The sequence below is a fragment of the Nerophis ophidion genome, linkage group LG15, assembly GCF_033978795.1.
Source record: "Nerophis ophidion isolate RoL-2023_Sa linkage group LG15, RoL_Noph_v1.0, whole genome shotgun sequence".
Taxonomy (NCBI): domain Eukaryota; kingdom Metazoa; phylum Chordata; class Actinopteri; order Syngnathiformes; family Syngnathidae; genus Nerophis; species Nerophis ophidion.
Genome location: NC_084625.1, coordinates 24,341,410 through 24,368,019, shown reverse-complemented (window position 1 = coordinate 24,368,019; position 26,610 = coordinate 24,341,410). Strand labels below are relative to the sequence as shown.

The window sequence follows — 26,610 nt, the reverse complement described above, 5'->3', positions numbered from 1 at the left end:
AAGATCTTTGACTAGCCTTACAGACAGCAGAGTTCTCCTGTAGAAATAGAGAATCTGTGGTGCCCTTGCCGCAGATATTTAAAAAGTGCAAGGCCCTCCTGTCATATAGAAGATTTTTAATTAGCATTTGTGCAGTTGAGCTTTAAAAACAGCAGAATGTCCTATCCTCTATGTCAGGGGATCTTTTTTTAACTCAGGGCCCAACTTTTTCACCACAGAGGGGACCGGGACTCAGTCAAATATCAACACTGAATTAGTAATATTACTCTTGATATTAATCATATTCAATAACTATATTTAACCTGCTAACAGTTTGACAGGATAAACCTTGTCAAATAATATGAAACACTAGGTTAATCACAAAGATTATCATCAGGGCTATGGTCAAACAGATTACAAAAATAAATACTAATCAAATATACTGCAAAAAAGGGTCGATAAATAAATACAATAAATAAATGGTAAAAAAAAGGAATAATTACTAAATTAGTAATAAATATCAATTATATATACATTTCTTTAATAAAATGTCAATACAATTTCAGTGCAAATAAAAAATACTTCACCACCTCAGTCGTAATCTTTGTGCTTAAGAAAATTTTCTATGACTTAACTCCAGACTTCTCCTGTTTGTTTGATGTTGTCATTATTGCCACAAGTGGTGGAAAAGTGTATTACAACCGAGTACCGCTGCAGCCCATACGAAGCACAGCTGGGAAACAGATATTTTTTGGTGGCCGAAAAAACGGGCCCTATGGTTAAGAAACATTGATTTGACCAAAGTTTTTACAGCACAGCTTTAAAAACAGCAGGGCGCTCCTTTCACTTAGACGATCTTTGACTGGTGTTTTTGAGGCAGGTTGTTAAAAAATGTTTGCTGCTGCGCTAAAGAGGCTCTTTCGTGTACATTTTTATAGATTTTAGAAGGACTTTGACAAGCGTTTTTGCAGAAGGTCCTAACAGTTTTTCTGTCGTATAGAGCAGTAGTCCCCAAACACCGGGCCGCAGAATAATTTTGTATTAATTTTTATTAAAAAAATTAAAAAAATTTTTTTATTTTTTTTTTATTAAATCAACATAAAAAACACAATATACACTTACAATTAGAGCAAAACCTCCCTTTTTCATGACAAAAACGTCTCTTTTCATGACAAAGAAAAAAAAAAAAAAAAAAAAAGGACCCCACCCCCCCGAACCAAACCCCCACCCCCCAAACCCCTCCCCCCCGGGCCGCGGGACAAATTATTAAGCGTTGACCGGTCTGCGGATACAAAAAGGTTGGGGACCACTGGTATAGAGGATCTTTGACTAGCATGTTTACCAATCTTTAAAAACAAAAGAACACTCTTGTCAAATAGACAATCTTTAATTAGGGTTTTTTGCAGCACAGCTTAAAAAAACAGCTAGGCGCTCCTGTTATTTAGAGGATCTTTGGCTTTTGTTTTGCAGCAGGTTCTTTAGTAATAGAGCGCTCCTGTGATAAAGAGGATCTTTGGTGTTCTTGCAGTAGAGTTTTAAAACCTGCAAGGCCTCCTGTCATATAGAGGATCTTTACCGAGTGTTTAGGAAAAACATCTATAAAAACAGCAGCATTTTTGTTATAGGTTTTTAGAAACTGGACGCTCCTGTCATAGAGAGGATCTTTGACTAGCATGTTTGCCAATCTTTAAAAACAAAAGATCACTCTTGTCGTATAGACAATCTTTAACTAGGTTTTTTTTTGCAGCACAGCTTAAAAAAACAGCTAGGCGCTCCTGTTATTTAGAGGATCTTTGCCTTGTGTTTTGCAGCAGGTTCTTTAGTAATAGAGCGCTCCTGTGATAAAGAAGATCTTTGGTGTTCTTGCAGTAGAGTTTTAAAACCTGCAAGGCCTCCTGTCATATAGAGGATCTTTACCGAGTGTTTAGGAAAAACATCTATAAAAACAGCAGCATTTTTGTGATAGGTTTTTAGAAACCGGACGCTCCTGTCATAGAGAGGATCTTTGACTAGTGTTTCTGCAGTAGGTCCTTACAGTTTTTCTGTCATATAGATGTTTGACACGGGTTTTTGCAGTACGTCTTAGCAATTTTCTGCTATATAGAGGATCTTTGAGTAGCATAGACATATAGCTTGTTTCCAAATGAACAATCATATTATTCATTATTTGAGGTAAACAATTGAAGAGAAAAGAAAGCCTTGCAGTGATGCTACATTCATGATAAAAATGTGGCCCCCAAATGACGTTCGTTGAATAGCCCCGACCTATGACCTCTGGTCATGTCAGTGTGAGACCTCCAGTATAACGTAAGTCACGCATCCTGCTATGGGGTCCGAATGAAGGCTTGGTCAGTGGTAAGATGGACACCACGTACAACAAGAGGATGTATGTAAACAAAAGGAAATCAGGATGGAAACATGGACCACAATACACAGGATCCTTTCAATTTTTCCTAATTCTCACCCCCTCTCATCCCCATCGATGCACGCTCCAGAGGGGCACGGCGTGAGGTCGGAAGCAGTAGACCAGCATGGGAAAAAAAAAAACCATCAAGCAGCTGGGAGTGATTGCCAACCACTATTAATGGTTAATTAATTTAATTGGTCACAAGAAATATCATATCTTTGTTCATCTATGTAACTATCATCACTCTAAACTAGTAAAGGTGGACACAGTCTTTTACTAAACCAGCAGAAGGTACATATAAAATGTGGATCTACTTTTTCTGTCATTTTTTTCCCCCAATGTCAACGATGTGCTTTGGCTCAAAATGGGTTGGGAAACATTCTTCAAACTAGCTCCATCACTGAGGACTCGACGACTGATGAGGAAAGTCTTCCCGGCAACACGACAAGACCAATAAGCAAACCTCTTCAAATGTTAATCGAAGGAAAAAAAAAAAACTCAAGACATCAGAGAGTAGTTGTAGAAAACCTGAGAACTCAATATCTATTACATAAAGACCTGATTTCTGCTATAAAATTAGAGTTTTCTGTACAGCGCTATATATGAACAAAGCTCAATGACGTCGCTGCCTTCTCATAGCGCTATGAAAAGGCATGCATCATTTCATTGTTACCACATGGCAGGAAGCTGTGGTCAAGCTTGCCTTTAGTATTTTATTTTATTTATTTTTTTATAGAAAAAATAGACTCATTTGGATCAGGTTTTGTTTGTCTGATTTGGAGCGATATAAAAAGGCCCAAGTGGTCAATTTGGATCCCTTTTTGAGTTTGCACCCCCCCCCCCCCCCCACTCGACACAAATTGGTTCTACCATTAAAAAGCTAATTATTGTGAGAGTCTGTTTTTTGTAATACTGTTTTGCCTCACATACATATATGAAAAATACATTTCTGTCTGTACATAACAAACCCCAAAGACAGACAGAAAATAAAGTGCCACGATTCTTGGCCTGCATAGTTTTGCAGTAAGCGGTATTGCACATTCCACGCCTCTCTGTGAGAAAACAGAATAAATAATACAAAAGCAACGTCATGCATCCATTTCAGTGTCGACGATGAAAAATCCCAGCAATAAATTGGAATCAAATGCAACAAACAGAAGAGATATTCTGTGAAAAAGAAAGAAATCATCAGCATAATAAAAATCAATCACTTGGGTTTAAGTTGGACTGAAAATGGCAATAAATAAATAAAAAAACAAGAACAAATAATAATGTACTGTAATTGTCATTACTATATGTTGTTATATCTGTTTGGTCCATTGATATTTCATGGAATAGATAATTATTATAAAGCATATATATTGACCAGCTCATTTATAAATACTCCTAATTTCATTATGGATCTTAATCTACTGTTTTAGAACTACTGTAGTTATTCATCGACTCTTAAAACTACTTTTAAAAAGGTATATATGCTGGAGGGTACATTTTTAGCCATTTGAATGACGAGTAAAGAGGACAAAACTAGCTTAAAAATGCTTTTTTCCCCCGTAGATTACTTGTCGTTTTCGCAAGGGGACGCTGGACTGAAACGTGGCGAAGCAAACACACAGAAAAAGAAACGCTACAGAGGAACACGTTATACACAAAAGGTCATGAATGATATGTCATTTTTTTTCTCGTTTTGAATAGCTCGCTACAATGTAACACCCAGTTTGTGGGTCTGCCCCGCCCCCTTTTCACATTGCTAATAATGGTTAATTTATTTACAGTGGAGCGCTTTCAGCAAACTAAGCACCGTAAAATAGTCTTCTGAAATGCATGCTTTGTTTTTTGTATTTTTACATCCGAGTTCGTTGAGTTATGTACAGGTGGGAAAAGTCTGCATTAGTGTGGTGGACTCCGTCCTGCTTTCTTCAGCCATTCACAGTACAAGTAAAAGGGACTCGCCATGCCATGCAAAAATATCAATGTCTGTCATCTGCCCCCCGAGGTTGGCGACCCTCAAAGGGTCTCCCCTCGCAGTCACATGCTGGTTTCACAAGTCGGCGACAAACTACCGTCGCCTGGTATCATGTGGATGTCGGTCGTAAACATGTGGTTCTCCACTTTGTGTCCACTTTGGTTGCTGTCCGCCCCCTCGGGAACTCCGACCCCACCTTGGCCGCAGTTCTGTGCACCTGCCTTAGGTGATGAAGGCCCATAGGAAGCACCTGCCACGTCCATCAGGTGCTTCTCAGAGGATGGGTCATCATCACCGGGTGGGGTATCGACCACCAAGTGCTTTGGGGACAACAGGGCCTCCTCATCCTCTTCTGTGGGAGGGAGTAGCACCTCGGAACTAGCAATGAGAGGCGACATCTCCCCCTCGGGTGTCTCCTCCTCCAGGATGCCGCAGCTGATGTCCCCTGGGGATGTGGTGCTGGGCGGTGTCGGCGGGCCCTCCGTAGATGTCCTGCTGACTTGTATTTTGAGAGGGTTGTTCCCTCTGAGAGACTTTTGGATGTTTTCTACAGCGGTGCTGAAGCTCTCGCCTTCCTCTATGTGGAGGTCAGAGCCGTCACCTGATCCATAGAAGCCATCTTTGAGGATGTTGTCTACAGGATTCTGCTTTTCAGGAGGCTTCAGCTCAAGAGGCACACAGAGGTGTCTGTTCTCCCTTCTGGCTTCCAAAGTAGCCCGGACCTCCTTCATCTCCACCTCCTCCTTTGATGTGGCTTCCGGGCCGTGGGACCTCTTGGGCGAGCCAAGGGCGGTCATGTTGGTGCTCGGCGTGCTCATGGAGCTTGCTGTGTTCAGGTTGGTGAAGGACTGCGACTTCGTCATCTGGTTGTACATCTCCTCCAGTTTTTGCACATTAAGATGTTGTGGCGATCTGCTGGTCCATTGCGGACTCCCGGTGGTGGTGATGGTGATACGACGGGGGGAACTCTGCCCCACAGACTCTGGGGTTCTTTTATCCGGGAATTTGAGGTTGGTTTCCGACGTGGTGGATCGGGTGGAGCCTCCCCAGCGGTTCGGCGCCAGGTGGTTGTCTAGGGAGGTTTTATCCTCTTCTTTCTCCACCACCACGTCCATTAGCTCCATACTGCGGGCGAAGGCATCTTTAAGGTTCATTGACACAATACTGCCATTACGCTTGGCTCTTTCCAGTGCCTCTCGCCTCTTAATGGCCTTCTCCTGCCTCTTTTGCTCCTTGTAGAACTCGGAGAAGTTGTTGACGATAATGGGAATGGGCAGGGCGATGACGAGGACTCCGGCGATGCAGCAAAGCCCGCCAACTATTTTTCCTAGCAAAGTCTGCGGGTAAATATCCCCGTAGCCCACCGTAGTCATGGTAATGGTGGCCCACCAGAACGAGGCGGGGATACTGGTGAATTTGGTGGCATCTTCGTCTTTCTCAGCAAAGAAGACCAAGCTGGAGAATATCATGATGCCCATGGCGAGGAATAGAATGAGCAAGCCCAGTTCGTTGTAGCTCCGCCTCAGGGTAAACCCTAGAGACTGGAGTCCCGTGGAGTGCCTGGCTAACTTCAAGATCCTCAATATCCTCATAATGCGGAAGATCTGTACCACGCGGCGCACGTTTTGGAACTTCAGCATGTTCTTGCTGGTGGACTCCGTCAGGAAGATGGTGACGTAGTAAGGTAAGATGGCCAACAGGTCGATGACATTCAGCGGACCTTTGAAGAACTTCCACTTGTTGGGAGAGGAGAGGAAGCGGAGGAGGTACTCCATGGTGAACCAGGCGATGCACACGGCCTCCACGTGCGCCAGCTGGGGGTTGTCGTTGGCGTTTCCATACTCATCTATCACCTGAAGATCCTGTAAGGTGTTGAGAGACAGAGCGATGGTGGAGAGGACGATGAACAGGATTGATATGATGGCCAGAATCTGTGGCGAGAGACAGAAAAGACAAAATATTGTTACCATATTATAAATCATTTAAAATGGTTTTGCCATTGAAAAGTCTGACAAAGTGTCTTCTCTTTGCTGATTTGTATTAAAAAAACTTAAGGGGGAGGCAAATGTCAAAAGCGAGTCCAAGCTTTTCCTCCTGTCACTCACATAGCGTGTGAAAAGTGTCTCAAAGGTTGTTAGTAAGTTGGCTAACAGAGGAGGAGTTGTTATGGTAATTAGTATGTGGGATAGGGATAGAGATGTTACAACAACTAAAGATTCAATTCCAATTCTTGCTGTAGTGATTCATTTCAGGATCGATCCTGATTCAACACGATTGTTGATTCAAACTGATTCTCATAATCTATTACATGGTTTAAAAAATATATAAAACCTTTTTCAAAACAGGTTACAGGTGATAAAATCTCCTCTTGGCTATATATGCAGTGAGTAAGCCGGAAATGGGAAAAAAACAACGTATTTTCCCAAATTTTTTCTTAAAAAAAAAAAAGATTTTTGAAAATTATGAATTGACTTAAGAATTTAAATAAAAAAGAATTGCAATCCGGATGTGAATCGATTATTTTCAGCACCCTTACTAATTCAAGATAATGGTGATCAGTAAAACAGAGTGATTAAATACTGTAACTGTCCAGCATCTAGGAAAGACTTTCCTAAAACATCTGGAAAAAAAGCATCGTCTTATGTTTTTCAAATGTCAAATGTACAGTCGCGATCAAATCAAAAGTTTACACTTGTAAAGAACATAATGTCATGGCTGTCTTGAGTTTCCAATAATTTCTACAACTCTTATTTTTTTGTGATAGATTGATTGGAGCACATAATTGTTGGTCACAAAAAACATTCATGAAGTTTGGTTCTTTTATGAACTTATTATGGGTCTACTGAAAATGTGACCAAATCTGCTGGGTCAAAATTATACATACAGCAATGTTAATATTTGCTTACATGTCCCTTGGCAAGTTTCAAAGCTCAATTTTTGTTTCATCTGACCACAGAAGGTCTAATCTTTGTCAAATATCTTGATGTCAGATGAAACAAAAATGTAGCTCAGAAATATGTTTGGAGGAGAAAAAGTGAGGCCTTTAATCCCAGAAAAACAAAACCTACCGTCAAGCATGCTCTGGGCCTGTTTTGCTGCCAATGGAACTGGTGCTTTACAGAGAGTAAATGGGACAATGAAAAAGGAGGATTACCTCCAAATTCTTCAGGACAACCTAAAATCATCAGCCGGGAGGTTGGGTCTTGGACACAGTTGGGTGTTCCAACAAGACAATGACCCCAAACACACATCGAAAGTGGTAAAGGAATGGCTAAATCAGGCTAGAATTAAGGTTATAGAATGGTGTTTGTGTGGACAATGTTGAAGAAACAAGTCCATGTCAGAAAACCAACAAATTTAGCTGAACTGCACCAATATTGTCAAGAGGAGTGGTCAAAAATTCAAGCAGAAGCTTGCCAGAAGCTTGTGGATGGCTACCAAAAGTGCCGTATTGCAGTGAAACTTGCCAAGGGACATGTAACCAAATATTAACATTGCTGTATGTATACTTTTGAAAAAAAAAACCCCAAAAAACAATGTTATATTATTCTCTTTAAAGTATTGGTATTATTTTTATAATGACTTTTTTTATTATTAAAAAAAACATTATTTGATCATAAATATTATTTCAAATAAAACTTTATCATATTTTAAACTCGATTAAAACGATTTCCTTTCATTGGTAATTTATTGCTCAGTAGTGAAGAATGCAGCATCCATTTTCTAAGCTCTTGCAACAGTCATTGGCTGGCTTTTCCATCACTGTTCATGCAGTCATCGGCCTGTCTACATGTCAATCATTACAGGCAGTATTAAAGTGATATATAAATAAATACCTTCCCAGACACGGTTCATAACACATAAAACTCACGTTTGTATGAAACAATGAATATTCAACGTGTTATCATTGTTATTAAAAACAGAATGAATATTCAGTGTCAAAGTCTAAATTGCATATTACTGCTCAGGTACACAGGTGATCAGAATTATTTTCTTTGAGTTCATATATCAAAACCTGAAAAAATTAAATCAACGACTGAAATCCAAAGACTGAGCAGAAATGACACAATGTGCACGCCGCGGAATGAAAATGACCCTCGCGTCGTGAGAAAGTAATGTAAAGTATTATGTACAAAGGCGGATTAATGTGCTTGTTGAAGTCAAGAGTAGAGAATAAGTCATGAAGACTTTGAATCAGTGCAGCCACTAGCGAAGAATACAATTTGCAATCGTATAATTAGGCCAGACATTCTGGGAGAGCGTGAGAGAGGGAAGGTGTAAAAGGGTGATTGGATTATAGCACCGCCTGCTGGCAACAGTTAAGCAATCACCAATAAATTAGACTTTCTACTGATTCTCACATGAAGACATTATTGTTCTGCACAGCAGACCAAATCTGCTGCTCGACACAAGAACCCCAGATAAAAATTCATATTGCTGTCTGGGATTGATGTCAGTCTGTTCCCACGGATCAAGAAAAGATCTTGTCCTCTTAATCAAATTAGTGGGTTGTGAAGGTCTACACGGTACTTATTGGGTTAAACCTATTATCAGTTAAGCGGGGAAACCTGGGTCTGAACCGGCATCTCTCCTCTGCTCCTGAACCGCTTCACACTAAAAAGTGAAAATTCTGCAAAACATTCTGCATTGCTCGTGCTATCACTTTCCTGACAAATACACCACATGGTGGCGCTGTTATTAAACTCCTATATCAAACAGACTTGAATGTTTATCCTAGACCAGGGGTGTCAAAAGTAAGGCCTGAAGGTCGGATCAGGCCCGCAAAGAGGTTTTATCCGGCCCGCGGGATGAGTTTACAAAGTATAAAAATGAGACGAAATTTTGGAATAAAAAAACAAACTGCTGTTCTAAATGTGTCCTCTATATATCTCAAAAAATAAACCACATGATGTTAGTCCATCCATCCATCCATTTTCTACCGCTTATTCCCTTTAGGATCGCGGGGGGCGCTGGTGCCTATCTCAGCTACAATTGGGCGGAAGGCGGAGAAGTCGCCTCCTCATCGCAGGGCCAACACAGATAGACAGACAACATTCACACATGATGTTAGTAGTCAAGGAAAATGAGTCAACTACATAAATAACATCCTGTAAATTGACTTTCTATATACATTTTTTTTTATTTTGATAGATAAAAAACCAACACCTATGAGTCGACTGATGAACATTATCACATAATTTATTCATAAAATATAGATAACGACAAATAAAGGTGGATACTATTAACTGCAACATGTAAGTGTAAAAAAAACATTATGATTTGTACATTTTCAGAATGTGCTTGTTCTATTTTTAAACAAATAAAACAATCTAAAGTTGTCTTTATTTTTAAGTTATCATTTTACCAGTCTGACCCACTTGGGAGTAAATATTTCTCCATATGGCCCCCGATCGAAAATGAGTTTAAGACCCCTGTCCTAGACTCTTCAAAGACTCAACCAAACACTTAATTGTAACTTTTAGAGTGTTTTGCTTAATCACCACACAATCTGGTACACTTCTTTAGTGGACTGACACACGTGTGAACTTTGAGCAAGATTGGTTTTAAAACATGGCCACCATTAGCCAAAATGCCTTGGATTTAGCAACTAACTGCGCCGTATCACTGACTACCTGTCTAATAGCAAAACAATTTTGACAATATCTGTATTACAAGTATGCTAGTACGCTTTCCAAAACATTTCTTGCAGCTAAAAAAGCAACAAATAAACAAAACGGGACACACTTCGAATTTTTGAGCAGTAAGTGTATAAAAACAGCAATAAAAAAAAAAACATTCAACCAATCAATGCTACCTGGGAGATAAGTTGCATTTTTCTTACTGTATGTAAAAAGATGCACTGCGAAAAGTCAGTGTTAAAAAAAAAAAGAAAAAGAAAACAAAAATGAGGGGTATTTTATTTGAACTAAGCAAAACTATCTGCCAATACAACAAGAAAATTTGGCTCGTCAAGACTTTCCAAAACAAGTAAATTTAGCTAACCTCAATGAACCCAAAATTACCTTAAAATAAGTATATTCTCACTAATAAGCACACTTTTCTTGGTAGAAAAAAAAAAAGAGACCTTTTGGTCAATATGTAGGAAAATATTCCTAAATTAAGTAAATGCTAGTGCCATTATCTTGACATAATGATATGCGCTTGGCATCATGATTTTTTTTTCATGCTTGTAGTAAGAAAGTATTACTTTAAAAAGGTAGCTTTATACTTGTGAGTGTTGATGACACATCTTTGAATCAGTTGATATTCTAGTTTCAAGTGTGTTTTACCCAATATAGGTAATTAAATCTCAGCTACAGGCTGTAATATCTTACTGAGATCATTTAGGACCAAAACCCTTAAAACAAGTAAAACACTATAACATAAAATCTGCTTAGAAAGAATAATTATCTTATCAGACAGAAAATAAGCAAATATAACCTGTATTTGAGATATTTAATCCTACTTAGATTTCAGTTTTTGCAGTGTGAGGGAGATATATATATTTTTTGTATTGATATGATTTCTGTAGGAGGACAAAAATGACACAAACCTTTGTAATTGTTAAAAATCCCACAGTTTTTATTAAACATGCTTCACTGATGAGAGTATTTGGCGAGGACCGTTATGTCCGACAAATTTTGGCGGTCCTTGAACTCACCGTGGTTTGTTTACATGTACAACTTTCTCCGATGTTGCCAAAGAAAGACGTGTTTTATGCCACTCTTTCTGTCTCATTTTGTCCACCTCATTCTTTATACGTGAGCTCGTGTGGAGGTATTTTGGATCACTGCATGACTGCAAGCTAATCAATTCTATGAACTTATTACATCATTATGCCTTGTTTGTAGGTATATTTGAGCTCATTTAATTTCCTTTACTGACGTCCTCTGTATACCCAATTCATATCTGCATGTTTAATGACACAATATCTGTATGTAACAGTGGCTGTATGTCTGATAGTTTTTTATGTGCCGTAACAGACCACAGCAAACATTACACAGCTTGCAAAAAAAAAAAAAAAAAAAAAAAAAAGACAGCCTGTCGTTTTCTTTAACTTTGACACACACATCTATGCATTTGGCCTTTGTAAGTCAATAATTTCCAGGAGTTATCCTACCCTTTGAGAAGCCTCCGTTTTATTAATGTTTTCCAATGTTGTAAAAATGTGTAGAATAAATATTATATTAAATATTTCAACATTTCTGTCAACAAAGATTTGGGTCAGCCTGTGACACATAGTCATTTGGATAGTAGGCTATTACAGCTAATATAGACACATCATGTGTTGCTTTCATTATAATAGTTACATAAGGCTTTTACATTTTTGCAGCTCCAGACAGATTTTTGTTGTTGTATCTTTGGTCCTATATGGCTCTTTTATCATTTCGGGTTGCCGACCCCTGGTCTGGAGTTACAAATCAACACTTTGTAGTGTCTGGAAGAATCTACAAATCAGACTTTATTTACTTGGCAAGGGTTGGTTTGAATCAAACCGTTCAGATTGCCAGGATCTCTCCTAAGAAGGACTTGACCTCAGGACAACCTGGCAGGTTCACGGTAGGCCAGTCATGAGACCTGATTGGCTTAGATGAAAGAGTAACGTCTACAGATGATTAGGCAACGTGTGACTCAGAAACTAGCCTTTCGACAACTCACTGGTACTAATGACTGCTTCAGTATGACAAGGCTCTTTTCTATACAAACACCTCAGAAAGACGAAGACATATCAAAATATTGGGTGAACTAAGTGTTCAACCACTGACCAGAAAAGGTTTGTGCTTGCTTTGTTCAAAGAATGTGCAGAAGTAATCATACATAATGAGTCCCCGCAACCCAGAAACCCTTAAAGTCTAAAAAATAACTTTCACATGTATAATGGGATTTCGACAGTCAATCGATTTACTCACAGACATATTCTTTTAACGGTTGTCAGACATGTTTTTTGTTCATTAGAACCTTGTCACCTCCGGCTAGCCCTGGGCAGATTTTGCTGTGACGATTGACCCACAAATTATTGCAGATAAACCTTATTATTGTCAGCACCCCCTCTCCAGGGCCCAGGCTAAGACCGATTTTTTAAATTGTATTTTAATCTTCTACCCCCCCCCCCCCCCCCCCCCCCCCCGTTTACTTGTATCTCATCTTTTTGTAAGGGGGCGCTGGAAGCCGGCAGACCCGTCAGCGATCCTGTTCTGTCTCCCTGTAATGTTTGTCTGATCTTGAATAGGATTGTGCTGAAAATTTTAATTTTCCTGAAGGAACTCTCCTGACGGAATAAATAAAGGACTATCTAATCTAATCTAATCTAATAATAATACGTAATCATAATAACATAGTAGGTAAACCTTTAAAAATACAAAAAACTTTGATTTCTCATTAGTAGTTGTCTCCATTGTAATTAGATAGATTAGATAGTACTTAATTTCAGGAGAGTCAGGAGAGTTCCTTCAGGAAAATAAAAATTTTCAGCACAATCCTATTCAAGATCAGACAAACATTACAGGGAGACAGAACAGGATCGCTGACGGGTCTGCCGGCTTCCAGCGCCCCTTACAAAAAAGATGAGATACAGGTAAACAAGGGGGGGGGGGGGGGGGGGGGTCGGAGAATAGAAGATTAAAATACAATAAAAAAAAAATCGGTCTTAGCCTGGGCCCTGGGGAGGGGGTGCAGACTGTAGCCAAGGGAAAAATACAACTCATAGCCATAGTACACATCCCTCTTACATGTGTGTAAGAGGGAAACATCAAACATCAAAGACATTAAAGCAGCAGATACAACCAGACACTTCTACATACAGCTATGACTAAAAAGTAAAAGAAACATATCCACTGTGGTGGCCTCTGCTGTGTTCCACGCCAACGTGGATAGACACATCATGTGTTGACGGTAAACAACTTAATTAAATATCTTAAATAAGTAAATAAACAAAAATAAAGCGGACATTCAATTTTTTTTTTTAGCAAAAATTGCACTTCAATAAAAACTGAACATTTTGAAGTGTAGTACTTCCTTTAGTTGAAAAAAACATGGTTTGTTTTGTTGTCTTTTTTCCTCCATTCGGCTAAAAGCCGAAACCTTTGCCAACATGCAATCATCTTTCCCCCCCCCCCAATTTTCACAAATAGTAAGGCTCTATCTCTGTATCCTGTGTGTGAGCTAGCAATCCCACATCTTCCCATTTAGACAAAGATTCTGGATGACTGTTAAGAGGATGCCCTCTGTTCATTTAATTGTGTCAGGTGTTGAACGATGAACAGAGTGAACTTTCTGTTTGAAAGCGAGAGATGTGGAAAACAAAAACAAATGGACATGGCAATTAATCGATGATGGCAGAGTTATCAAGTTCATTTTCATTTATCGTTCGATTAATTGTCCAGGCCTGCCTTTGACTGTCATGTTTCAGTCTTCGATGCAGCTTAAACACCTTATCAAGAGTGCTTTGGTGCCGGTCATCCAGATCAAGCCTCTGGAAAAAACACAAAATCACATTTCCCAACCATTGATTGAGTACCCTTGGCACCGTGACTCCCATCCTGTGACCTCTTATTGATCACCCACCTCAAAGCCCTGGTCCACGGTCCACCTCCGTACTACCCATTCCCATCTCTCATCTCATTTGTGGGAGGATAAATTGAGCTATCTCTCAGGGATTATAAGGTATATATATATATATATATATAAAAAAAAAAAAAAAAAATATATATATATATATATGTTTTTTTGCAGCATAATCAATCTAGGCGATTAGGGCTATGGTAATGCGCATCGATTCCGGGACTTGTGCGTGGTATTTCATCATCTTCCGCCAGTGTGATGATCCCATTAACAAAGTACTGTTAAATGAATGATTTACTGTAATAAGTTCATCGACCGCAGCAAGTTGCCTTCATTAATTCCGGCACATGGTAGCTGTACTGGATGTTTGTGGCTAAGCTTGCGCTGGTCACTGTCCGTGGAATCACAATGCTAATACTAACAACAAAACAACATGACTAATGTGTGCTGAAAACCCAAAGGAATAGACGTATGAGCATATTATATTTATTCACCTCAACCACAATGAAGACAGGGAGTTAATTGGAGTGAGATTGCAGCGTCTTCAGTAAATTTAGCAAATTGGCAATTTTTTCCCTGGGATTTGTAACGCTAACAAAATAAATAAACCAGCAACAATGTCCACGGCAGGAGACGCTGGTTCTCATAAAGCAGACCTGGGCAAAGTAAGGCCCGGGGGCCACATGGGGGCCCGTTAAGCTTTTCAATCTGGCTCACCGGACAGACCCCCAAATTTTTTTTAGATCTTTAAGATGGAAAGTGTAGCTGCCATTATGATGTGCAGTGATGTTTTCAAAATGCAGTAAGTCTTGAACTATACAAAGTATTTCAATAGTTGGAATCTGCGCCTTCGCATGATATACTAGTTACTATGGTCATCTAAGTCACAGCAGCTCAGACGAGGCACCAAGCAGTGTGGGTGGGGAGCATTTCCACTGAGTGTTTCTGGTGCGGCCAGCCTGAAAAGCGGATGTCACGGACCGACGTGGAAGGATATTTTTTACAATAAAGTTCTAAAGCTTAGTGATATATCAAAAGTATCAGATTGTAGATGTTTTGTTTTTTTACCCTTCGAGTTCACATTTCGCTATGTTTGTTGCATTTTTGTTGTGTTTCGCTTGATTGTATGATATGTCGATCGAGAGGGGGTGTGACATTCTTATGTTGTCAATATTCAGTGTTTTATCGTTCATAGTTAATATTGTAAATCCCAGATTCTTTATTTTCATGTACATTCTGGGTGTCTCATTCAGTAAAACATTTTTTAATTCCATTCCGTTTTCTGTCATAACAGTTTTAGCATTCAATCAGACATTATTGTGAGGTTTTGTATTAGTGTTCCTTAAAATAGATATACCGGCCCCCAGACACATATTTTTCTCAAAATTTGGCTCCCGAGTCAAAATAATTGCCCAGGCCTGTCATAGAGGTATATACTTGTATTACACTATGAAATGTAACAGCTTGTTGTAAAAGTGGAATGGCTGCATTTTCACACTAAGCGTCCATTTTTCAGACACTAAACAGTCAACAGAAGAGGCATCTTTTCGTTCTCATCATTCTGCTGGGTAATTACTTCAGAGGTGGCAACCTTCCAGAAACTTCACAAACGGAAAAATAAAGAGCACTGATTTAGTAGCCTCCCACTCTTTTCCCCATAGCTCCTTGAATGTTCCGAGAGATCTGGAGGAATGCCACAGTCATGAGGGATTGCGCATCAATTTGGAAGCAGTCGTCTTTGGACAAGGTAATTGCGTTCTCAAGACGAGACGGGAACAAAACGTGCAACATTGATCCATCCGAGGTTAATTCCTAGGAACTGGGACAGTTTGTGTGCAATAGTTTGCCACTGAAAGAATGACTTAATTGAGAGTCTGTCTGGATAACTATCTCTGGCAAATCAGCATGGTAATGAAGGCTCGTTATTTCAACAAAGTCCACTTAGCTGTGAACATATCCTTTAAAAACCCTCCACATGGTCTACAACTGCAGTGAATCAGAAACCCGACTGCGTCGCTGGCAATTTGCCTCGTCATCAGTCAGTAAGTTTATACATAGCGGCCCTCTGGGTTTAAAGTTTGGGCACAGCGCGAGTCCAAATTGCAAGGCTCGGTCTCAGTGAGGGGCCTCCCAATCAGCACGAGAGACACACTTTGCATACTAAGCATTTTCCCCTTAAAGCAGAGGAACTTTGGTGTGACTCTCCCTCATGTTTCCTTCTGTCCTTGCTGGAATTAACAGCGGGACGGACTAAGACTCGATCCTCCATTGAGACACAAGTTGTTTTTCACATAAATGTGAATGACATTTGTAGCGTATCATATGGATTGAGGTTCAAATGTGCTTAAGAACAATAGGCCCTTTTTTTTTTTTCTATCGCAGGGACTTTTACAGGAACTTTCACATTTACCCTGGTAAATGAAATAACCCCCTGGTTTTGCACCAAAAACGACCCGAGTAAATAAAGTTTCACAGGAAAGTAATTTAGCTTTTAGTACCAAGATGGGACTTTAGAGGGGCAAGCTGTGCAGTCAAGCTCTGATTGGTTGAACACAGTTGGGCGTTCCTAAAACTTTGTATTGGAAATTTCAGTTGCCTAAAGAGAATGAGAAGACAACTTGTTTTTCTCATGTCTTGTGTATTTCTATTATAACATATTTGACAATGGAGAGAGAGAGAGAAATGAAAGCAACTTCTATCTTACAATGTTTTTACTCATCCGTAGTGTTTAAACTAGGGTTGTTCCGATACCAATATTTCGGTACCAGTATCAGTACCAAAATGTATTTCGATACTCTTCTAAATAAAGCGGACCACAAAAAAAAAACCATTACTGGCTTTATTTTGACAAAAAAAACATAAAACATATGTTTCTTATTGCAATCAAAACCAATTGTGGCCTTAAATAAAATAGTCAATGTACTTGACAACTTGTCTTTTAGTAGTAAGTAAGCAAACAAAGGCTCCGAATTAGTCTGCTGACATACGCAGAAACATTTTGTGTCATTTGTCATTCTATTATTTTGTCAAAATTATGAGGGACAAGCGGTAAAAAATGGATTATTAATGTACTTGTTCATTTACTGTTAATATCTGTTTACTTTCTCTTTTAACATGTTCTATCTACACTTCTGTTAAAATGTAATAATCACTTATTTTTCTGTTGTTTGATACCTTACATTAGTTTTGGATGATACCACAAATTTGGATATCGACCCCACACCCAATCTACATTGATTTTAAATACATTGGTCACATTCCAAGTCCTCATGTGTCCATGGACGTATTTCTTGAGTTCATGAACATAACGTAAATAAAAAAAAAAAGGCAAAAAGATTTTGAGACAATAGAAAAATATTGATGTAATCATTGTAGTATTGACTAAATACGCTCTTGAACTTGGTATCATTACAGTGGATGTCAGGTGTAGACCCACCCATGGCATTTGTTTACATTCCGGAGCGCTAGCCTATAAGCGGCGAGCTATTGTGTAGTGAAGCATGTTTAGCTATTCCTCGTCCTGCAGGGATGATAATTGTAAGAAGCCTACTTTATTTGTCGCCATGGAGGCGAGGATTAGTGATTTAGAAGTAACCAAAACCCTACCGACTGCAGATGGACGTTAGCTGCTAGCTAGCTAGCCGTGTTTTAAAGGACCTCTCGCTGAGCGGCGTTTCAGTGTTATAACTTCACCTTTATCGTTAGTTTTTAAGCCAAAATGCATTCTATTCTCCCTTTACTGTCGACACACCGTGTCAGCTTGTAAGTACTCCATGCGTGTGCATTGCCGAACAGTGTTCTCACGCGTTTTAAGTGTCATTATCAATTTACACTAAATTAGTTTGCTTGCAAATTCGTTGTACAATGACAATAAAGATCTATTCTATTATCATGCCCGTTAAAAAAAGAAGTTTTTTTAAGAGACAGAATAGTACTGATTTTGATTCATTAGTTCCGCGGTAGCAACTTAGTACCGGTATACCGGTACTAAGATACTACAATACAATAAAGTTAGTAAGGAGAGCGCGGAGAAGAATAAAAGGATGACACCAACTGAATCAAAGAAACAACCAATCAAAAACATGACAGAACGTGTTGCCAACTCGGCAAGTGCCTGAGCGTAGCACCGTAAATCTGCACCACACCGAAGCAGGAGCCAACTTGAGGACATTTATGAAAATATGAAGAAGCCGTCGATTGTGTGTAGGATTGTATGGTATACCGGTATTAGTAAAGTACTGCGATACTAATGAATCATATTCAGTACTATACCGCCTCTGAAAAGTACCGGTCCACCACCTCCCCGCACAACCGTCGTCGTCACGTCATGTCATTGCTGGTTTATGAGCAGAGGAGCATGTTCGGCAGTGCACAATCACAGAGTACTTACACAGTGTGTAGACAGAAAAGGCAAAATGGACGCATTTTGGCTTAAAAACTAACAATAAAGGTGAAGTTATAACACTGAAACACCCTAAGGAAGGCGTGCTTTAAGACATGGTTAGTTAGCTAGCGGCTAAAGTCCAGCACCAGTCGGCAGTGTTTTAGCTGCTTCTAAATCACTAATCCTCGCTTACATGGCGACAAATAAAGTATGTTTCTTACAAGTATCATCCCTGCAGAACGAAGAATAACTAAACATGTTTCACTACACACCGTAGCTCAGCGCCGTCAAAATGTAAACAAACACCATTGGTGGATCTACACCTGACATCCACTGTAATGATACCAAGTACAGTAGCGTATCTAGTATGATTACGTCAATATTTTTTGGCATCACAACATCTTTCGTTCTTTTAAAATGTTTTTTATGTTTATAAACTCAGGAAATATGTCCCTGGACACATGAGGACTTTGAATATGACCAATGTTTGACCCTGTAATGACTTGGTATCGCATTGATACCCAAATTTGTCGTATCATCCAAAACTAATGTAGAGTATCCAAACAACAGAAGAATAAGTGATTATTACATTTTAACAGACGTGTAAATAGAACATGTTAAAAGAAAAAGTAAGCAGATATTAACAGTAGATGAACAAGTCAATTAATAATTAATTTTCTACCACCTTGTCCTTAATAATTTTTGACAAAATAATAGAATGGGAAATGACACAATATATTACTGCATACGTCAGCAGACTAAATTAAGAGCCTTTGTTTGCTTGCTTACTAATAAAAGACAAGTTGTCTTGTATGTTCACTATTTTATTTAAGGACAAACTTGCCTATAAGAGACTTATGTTTAATGTACCCTAAGATTTTTTGTTAAAATAAAGCCAATAATTACATTTTTTCCCCCTTTATTTAGAAAAGTACCGAAAAGTATCGAATTAATTTTAGTACCGGTACCAAAATATAGTTATCAGATAAACAGAATATTGTGTCTTTGATGGGTTTCAGTTCATTATGTCTACTGACTCTAAAAAATGGATAACGGAACAATACCCCTGTTCACTGGGACTTTTTATTGATCAGCATACACATTGCCGGTTTGTCTGTCACTTAAATACTTTTGTGTCCAACAACAACAACAATACAAAATCATATTGTTACACGATGGAGAAGCAGCTGAAAGGAAATATTGTAGAAGTCCAATCTTTTTTTTTTTTTTGGCAAACATTCACCTTTATAAGTGCAGTGGTTTAGGAGCAGAAACTTACATAAAAAATACAAGTGAGTATATACTTGAATGCAATCAATATCAAATTCTCGTGTTCTGTCTTTACAGCTCATTGGTAAAGTACAGTGTGCCTCTCATTTCTCTTTACACTCCTGTGAACATTTTGTTTAAAGCCACCCTCGCAATGCCATATTTCTGCATTTCTTTATTCAAATACCGGGGAAATATTTTGTTTTGTGCGCAGAAGCGGGACTGTGCTGCAATGAAATATTTATAGAGCTCTTTTCCTGCGCTGCATGGATCAGGCAACACAGCCATGTCAGCAAACGGCGTAGCACGGGTGGATTTTTTTTTTTCTTGATAGATTGATGTGTCGTCCATAAAATATGAAATTAGCCTGACACGCTGCATTGACGATTCGTCAGCTATAACTGCTCCAAAGTGTGACATTTCACCTTTAACAAGACATGTGAAATCATTGTAATAGGCCCACCTAATGTGGAACTCTTCAAATCCCTTTTTTTTTTTTAAAGAGCCGGCTAGAAAATATAAATTGCAAAGTAACAGAAATGCAAGTCACAGCTCATTGGAAAAAACACATGCGGACTGGCAAATGTTGCTTTAAAACTTCCAACAAACTGTAGCGAGCCCATTTCTGCTGTCACTCTTGAGTGAAATTGAGCAACCGATAAATCTATTTAAAGCCATTCCTTGGCTGAAATAGATCGATACCATATATCCTGTAATATAAGCGTCTCACGTTGCTAAGATTATATCCAGGACAGACGATCCGAACAATTGTCGTGTTTGTGGAGAAATCAAAACCTTGTTTAGTTTAGTTTAGTCTTTATTTGAAGGGACAATGCACAAAAATATTAAGCTCAAAGACAGATATGTTCTGTACCAGATTTTAGTTATATAGCTATTTTCCATCTGCAGTCCCTGGCTACCTAAATTAAAGGCCTACTGAAATGAGATTTTCTTATTTAAACAGGGATAGCAGGTCCATTCTATGTGTCATACTTGATCATTTCGCAATATTGCCATATTTTTGCTGAAAGGATTTAGAAGAGAACATCCACGATAAAGTTCGCAACTTTCTGTGTTAAAAGAAAAGCCCTGCCTCTACCGGAAGTTGCAGACGATGACGTCACCCGTGTGATGGCTCCTCACATATTCACATTGTTTTTAATGGGAGCCTCAAACAAAAAGTGCTATTCGGACCGAGAAAACGACAATTTCCCCATTAATTTGAGCGAGGATGAAAGATTCGTGTTTGAGGATATTGATAGCGACGGACTAGAAAAAAACAAACACGATTGCATTTGGACGGGTTCCGATGTTTTTAGACACAATTACTAGGTTAATTCTGGGAAATCCCTAATCTTCCTATTGTGTTGCTAGTGTTTTAGTGAGTTAAATAGTAACTGATAGTCGGAAGGTGTCTCCACGGGGGTCTTGAAGCGCAGTGTCTCAGGGGGAGTCGACGGCAGCTATGGACGGCACAAGCTCAGCTTTTCTCCGGTAAGAACTGACTTTTTAACCACAATTTTCTCACCGAAACCTGCTGGTTGACATTTGGTAGGGATCCATGTTGGCTTGACCGCGCTCTGATCCATAGAAAGGTTTCACCTCCAGGAATTTTAAACAAGGAATCACCGTGTGTTTGTGTGGCTAAAGGCTAAAGCTTCCCAACTCCATCTTTCTACTCTGACTTCTCCAATATTAATTGAACAAATTGCAAAAGATTCAGCAACACAGATCTCCAAAACACTGTGTAATTATGCCGTTAAAGCAGACGAATTTTAACTGTGTGTGTGCGCAGCGCTCATACTTCCTAAAAACCCGTGACGTCTTGCGTACACGTCATCATTACACGACATTTTGAAGACGAAACTCCCGGGAAATTTAAAATTGTAATTTAGTAAACTAAAAAGGTTGTATTGACATGTGTTGCAACGTTAATATTTCATCATTGATATATAAACTATCAGACTGCGTGGTGGGTAGTAGTGGGTTTCAGTAAGCCTTTAAAGGGATACAAAAATCCATACATCCATTTTCTACCGCTTATTCCCTTTTGGGGTTGCGGGGGGCGCTGGCACCTATCTCAGCTACAATCATGCAATAAAATTATGACAATAAAATCATACCATATCACGTAATCAAATTAAGAAAAGTCATAAAATGCCCTTTCATGGACACATACTTAATATACAATACAACCACATCTAATTTACATCATCACACAAAGACAATACATGCTCTTGTTCACATCTGTCATCATTTGTAAAAACAAGCATGATTTTAACAGACACACCTCACAATTTACAACAAAAATGCTGTAATGGGTATATATACACATCAAAGGCCTACTGAAACTCACTACTACCGACCTTGCAGTCTGATAGTTTATATATCAATGATGAAATATTAACATTGCAACACATGCCAATACAGCCGGTTTAGTTGACTAAATTACAATTTTAAATTTCCCGCGGAGTTTCCTGTTGAAAACGTCGCAAAATGATGACGAGTATGATGACACGTGCGCGTGACGTCTCGGTTTGGAGGGGACGTATTAGCCCAGCACCACATACGGCTAAAGGTCGTCTCTTTTCATCGCATAATTACACAATAATTTGGACATCTGTGTTGCTGAATCTTTTGCAATTTGTTCAATTAATAATGGAGACTACAAAGAACAATGCTGTTGGTGGAAAGCTGTGGATTGCAGCTGCCTTTAGCAACCAAGACACAGCCTGTGTTTCTTTGTTTGTTGTGAAGCTTTAACACAGAGCGGTCAAGCGAACATGTTTTCTACGTCAACCAGCAAGTTTTGGATGGGAAAATTGTGATATTAAGTCGGTTCTTACCGGACACGTCAGTGGATTATGGGACTTCCTCCTGCAGCTCAAAAAGGCAGCTGTGATCTTGGCTCCTTCATCGGCTTCTCTGAGAGACACTGGCGTTCACCGCAGCCATCCGACTTGCAGGTATGTCTTTAAAATCTCACTAAAACACTATTAAAACAATAGGCGGATAAGGGATTTCCCAGAATTATCCTAGTAAATGTGTCTAAATACATCTGAAACGGTCCCACTGCCGTCGCTTGGAGCCGTCGCTTTTAATTTTTTTATTTTTTTGTGCTTCACTCTAACTTTCCTTATCCACAAATCTTTCATCCTCGCTCAAGTTAATGGGGAAATTGTCGCTTTCTCGGTCCGAATAGCTCTTGCTGCTGTAGGCTCACATTATAAACAATGTGAGGATGTGAAGAGCCCTAGAACCCGTGACGTCACGCGCACATCGTCCACTACTTCCGGTAAAGGCAAGGCTTTTTTATTAGCGACCAAAAGTTGCGAACTTTATCGTGGATGTTCTCTACTAAATCCTTTCAGCAAAAATATGGCAATATCGCAAAATGATCAAGTATGACACATAGAATGGACCTGCTATCCCCGTTTAAATAAGAAAATCTTATTTCAGTAGGCCTTTAAGTTTATCTGCCAAACATAGTGCCCACCTTAGTGACCGTGTGAGCAGCTTTGATTGCTCCAAAGCCACTTTTTAACTTCAATTGTAAATGGAGAGTAATCTGTTAAACTTTTTTAGTGTCTTGTGAGGTTGTTCCATTCCTTTATGGCTTTATATGAAAAGGCTGATTGTGCAAAAGATGTTTTACATCTGGGTACGCTACACTGCCCCCTGGTGGAGGCTCGTGTGTTTCCTTAAGCCGCACTTGAAAATGGGAAGGGCAGTGAGAAAAGTCATTTTAAAGAGGATTTGGCCAGTGTCCTGATTAATTCAGGTGTTGTTGGCCCTTTTTTTTGCACTTTTGGCAAAACTTCTAATCATCACGCTGATCTTTGTTGCACTCTTTTATCTCGCTCTCAACGCCCTTGGCCTGTAATCTGTCCATCGGCGCTGCCCTGGTTGCCACCTTGTAGCCACTTACTTGTGACTTTCACATCACCAGCAGCAGCAAGACCAACCAAGGAGACAAGGCTGCTGATATCGATGATCATTGCAGGGGAAAAATGTGGGAAAATATTTTAACATTTTCCAAGGAGGCCATGTTCTCACTAGCGTAAGACTATCAGTTTATTTGTGCGGGACTTCCTAGCTACAGTTTTGAATACGTTAATTGTCCCAAAGCTGTTGTCATTTTATTCAAGAACTTCAAAGATTCTTTAATCGTCTTTTTGTTTGGTGAGAGACACACAAATACACAAAACTGTGTTTGCAGTAGGGATGTTGCGATCAGGCTTTTATGGCGCTGAGACACATAATTAGCTGTTAGCCGCTTGTCAGCCAGAGGACTAATAATAAATACAGTGTCAGCCAGAGGGCATCGGCATGAATCGGCAACAGCGATCACATACATTTTCACAAAAATTTTCCGATAATGATCAATCAGCACATACCTCGTTTGCAGCATTAAAAGCTGCAACAGTTAATCTAGATTTGATGGTTCTAAATGGTTCTAACATCCATCCATCCATTTTCTACTTTTTATCCCTTTTGGGGTCGCGGGAGGTGCTGGAGCCTATCTCAGCTGCATCCGGGCGGAAGGCGGGGTACACCCTGGACAAGTCGCCAACTCATCACAGGGCCAACACAAATAGACAGACAACATTCACACTCACATTCACACACTAATGCCAATTTAGTGTTGCCAATCAACCTATCCCCAGGTGCATGTTTTTGGAAGTGGGAGGAAGTCGGAGTATGAATGAAATAAGTTTATTTCGGTCATATAATCAATCAAATCAATCAAATATTTTTTGTGATCAGTTTTACAGTACAGGTTATACGAAAACAATCATACACATTTACACACGAAAGAAAATAAAAAGAATGACCGAAAAAGGAATAGGCTGAAGCCAAAGCTTATATTTGCCTATTCTATACCTTTACTGAAAATAAAATTGCCTGGAACATTAACGTAAAAAAAAAAATCAATGGGATGAAAGTAATTGTTACTATATTATATAATTTTCTAATATTTCACCTTTCAAGGTTTTCTTAAACCTTAACAAAGAAGTGCATGTCTTCAGCTCATCACTGACCTTGTTCCACCATTTAACTCCTAAAACTGTAATACATTTGTATTTTACATTCGTTCTCGCTTTACCTATTTCAAAAATCAATATCCCCCGTAAATTATAGTTTTCTCCTCTTAAATGAAATAGCCTAAGAATACAAGCTGGAAGGCTGTTGTTCTTTACTCGAAACATAATTTCCATTGTTTTTAAAAACACAATGTCTGAAAATTTTAATACATTTGAACTTATAAATAATGGATTGGTATGTTCATAGTAGCACACTTTGTGTATTATTCTAAGTACCCACACAGTCACGGGGAGAACATGCAAACTCCACACAGAAAGCAGAATCGCACCCAGAACCTTCGTATTGTGAGGCAGATGCACTAACCCCTCCTCCACCGTGGTTCTAACATGTCAGTGTCAAATCTGGAATTGTAATTCTTAATTCCAGAATGATTATATACAAACTTGGGTTGTCCTGCTACCAGTATTTTGGTACCGGTACTGGTACCAAAATACATTTAGATACGTTTTTAAATAAAGGGCACCACAAAAAATGTCATGATTGGCTTTTTTCAAAACCTGCTCAGTGGCCTTGTGGTTAGAGTGTCCGCCCAGATAAGGGTAGTCGTGAGTTCAAACCCCGGCCGAGTCGTACCAAATATTATAAAAATGGGGCCCATTGCCTCCCTGCTTGACACTCAGCATCAAATATTGGAGTTGGGGGTTAAATCACCAAAATGATTACAGAGCACAGTCCCCGTTGCTGCTCACTGCTCCCCTCACCTCCCAGGGGGTGGAACAAGGGGATGGGTCAAATGCAGAGAGTAATTTCACCACACCTGGTGTGTGTTTGCGACTATCAGTGTTACTTTAACTTAACTTTTTGATTTTAACAAAGAAAACATATGATACATTAAACGTGTTTCTTATTGCAATCAAACATTGTTTTGCATTAAATAACATAGTAAATATATTACAAACTTCAGTTTTAGTAGTAAGTAAGCAAACAGGCTACAGAGGTCTTAACTTATACAGCAACATATTGTGTCATTTCCCATTGTATTATTTTGTCAAAAGTATGAGGGACAAGCGGTAGAAAATGGATAAGTAATTTATTTATTCATTTACTTCTAAGATCTGGTTATTATCTGTTTTAAAATGTTATAGCTACACTTATGTTAAAATGTAAGCAGCACTATTTGTTCTGTTGTTTTATACTTTACATTAGTTTTGGGTAGGGGTGTAACGGTACGTGGATTTGTATTGAACCGTTTCGGTACGGGGGTTCCGGTTCAGTGCGGATGAGTACCGAAGGAGTTCCACACGAACATATGAAATAGACGCCTATGCTTAAGTCTTAACAAGCTGCTCCGCTCCGTTCTGCCTTTGTCTCCTGCACAGCACCCTGCATTGTCTCACCCACACAACCATCTGATTGGTTACAACCGTAGCGGTAAAAGCCAATCAGCAATGCGTATTCAGAGCGCATCTAGTCAGCGCTTCAGCATCGAGCAGATAGGTGAGCAACGGACTCTCCCCAGATTATACTAAACACTTCCAAGTCAACTACTTTCTAAACATCACTATGAGCCCGTTGATCTTCTAGAAACAAACTGCAGCTCAACTCACTCGCAGTCCTGGCGTTAGGTGAAGGCTAGTTAGCTTTTAGCGTAACATTAGCTCATTTTGCGGCGTGTGCGTGTGTGTGTGTGTGTGTAACGGACAGTGTTGATTGAGGTGTGTTGAAACAGCAAAAAAGGACATTATGTTAAATGAAGAGTTTCTGTTCCAGATAGTGTATATAATAATGTAAGTGCATCATAAAGCCTACATGAACTCCATGGTGTTTAGGGATGAATAGTCCCTCCTATTGCTATTGTACTATTTTTTTCAGCGATAGTTACATTAATCATTAGTAAGGTAGCAGCCTAGTTTTGAATGGCAGGGTCCCTGCTATCACATGTTGATACAAATATAACATTTACATAATTAAAGTCAACTACAGGCTTCCCCAATGCTGTAA

The 26,610-nt window shown here is 39.2% G+C and overlaps 1 protein-coding gene across 1 annotated transcript in view; it reads right to left on the bottom strand.

The window, feature by feature from the left end:
• Positions 1-3,231: 3,231 nt before the first annotated feature.
• Positions 3,232-26,610, bottom strand: part of kcnb2b (potassium voltage-gated channel subfamily B member 2b) — a 175,482-nt gene continuing 152,103 nt past the window's right edge. The window contains exon 3 of the mRNA XM_061921879.1: positions 3,232-6,280. Coding sequence (XP_061777863.1) covers positions 4,412-6,280 — 1,869 coding nt within the window. The 3' untranslated portion in view covers positions 3,232-4,411. The remainder of the gene's footprint in view (positions 6,281-26,610) is intronic.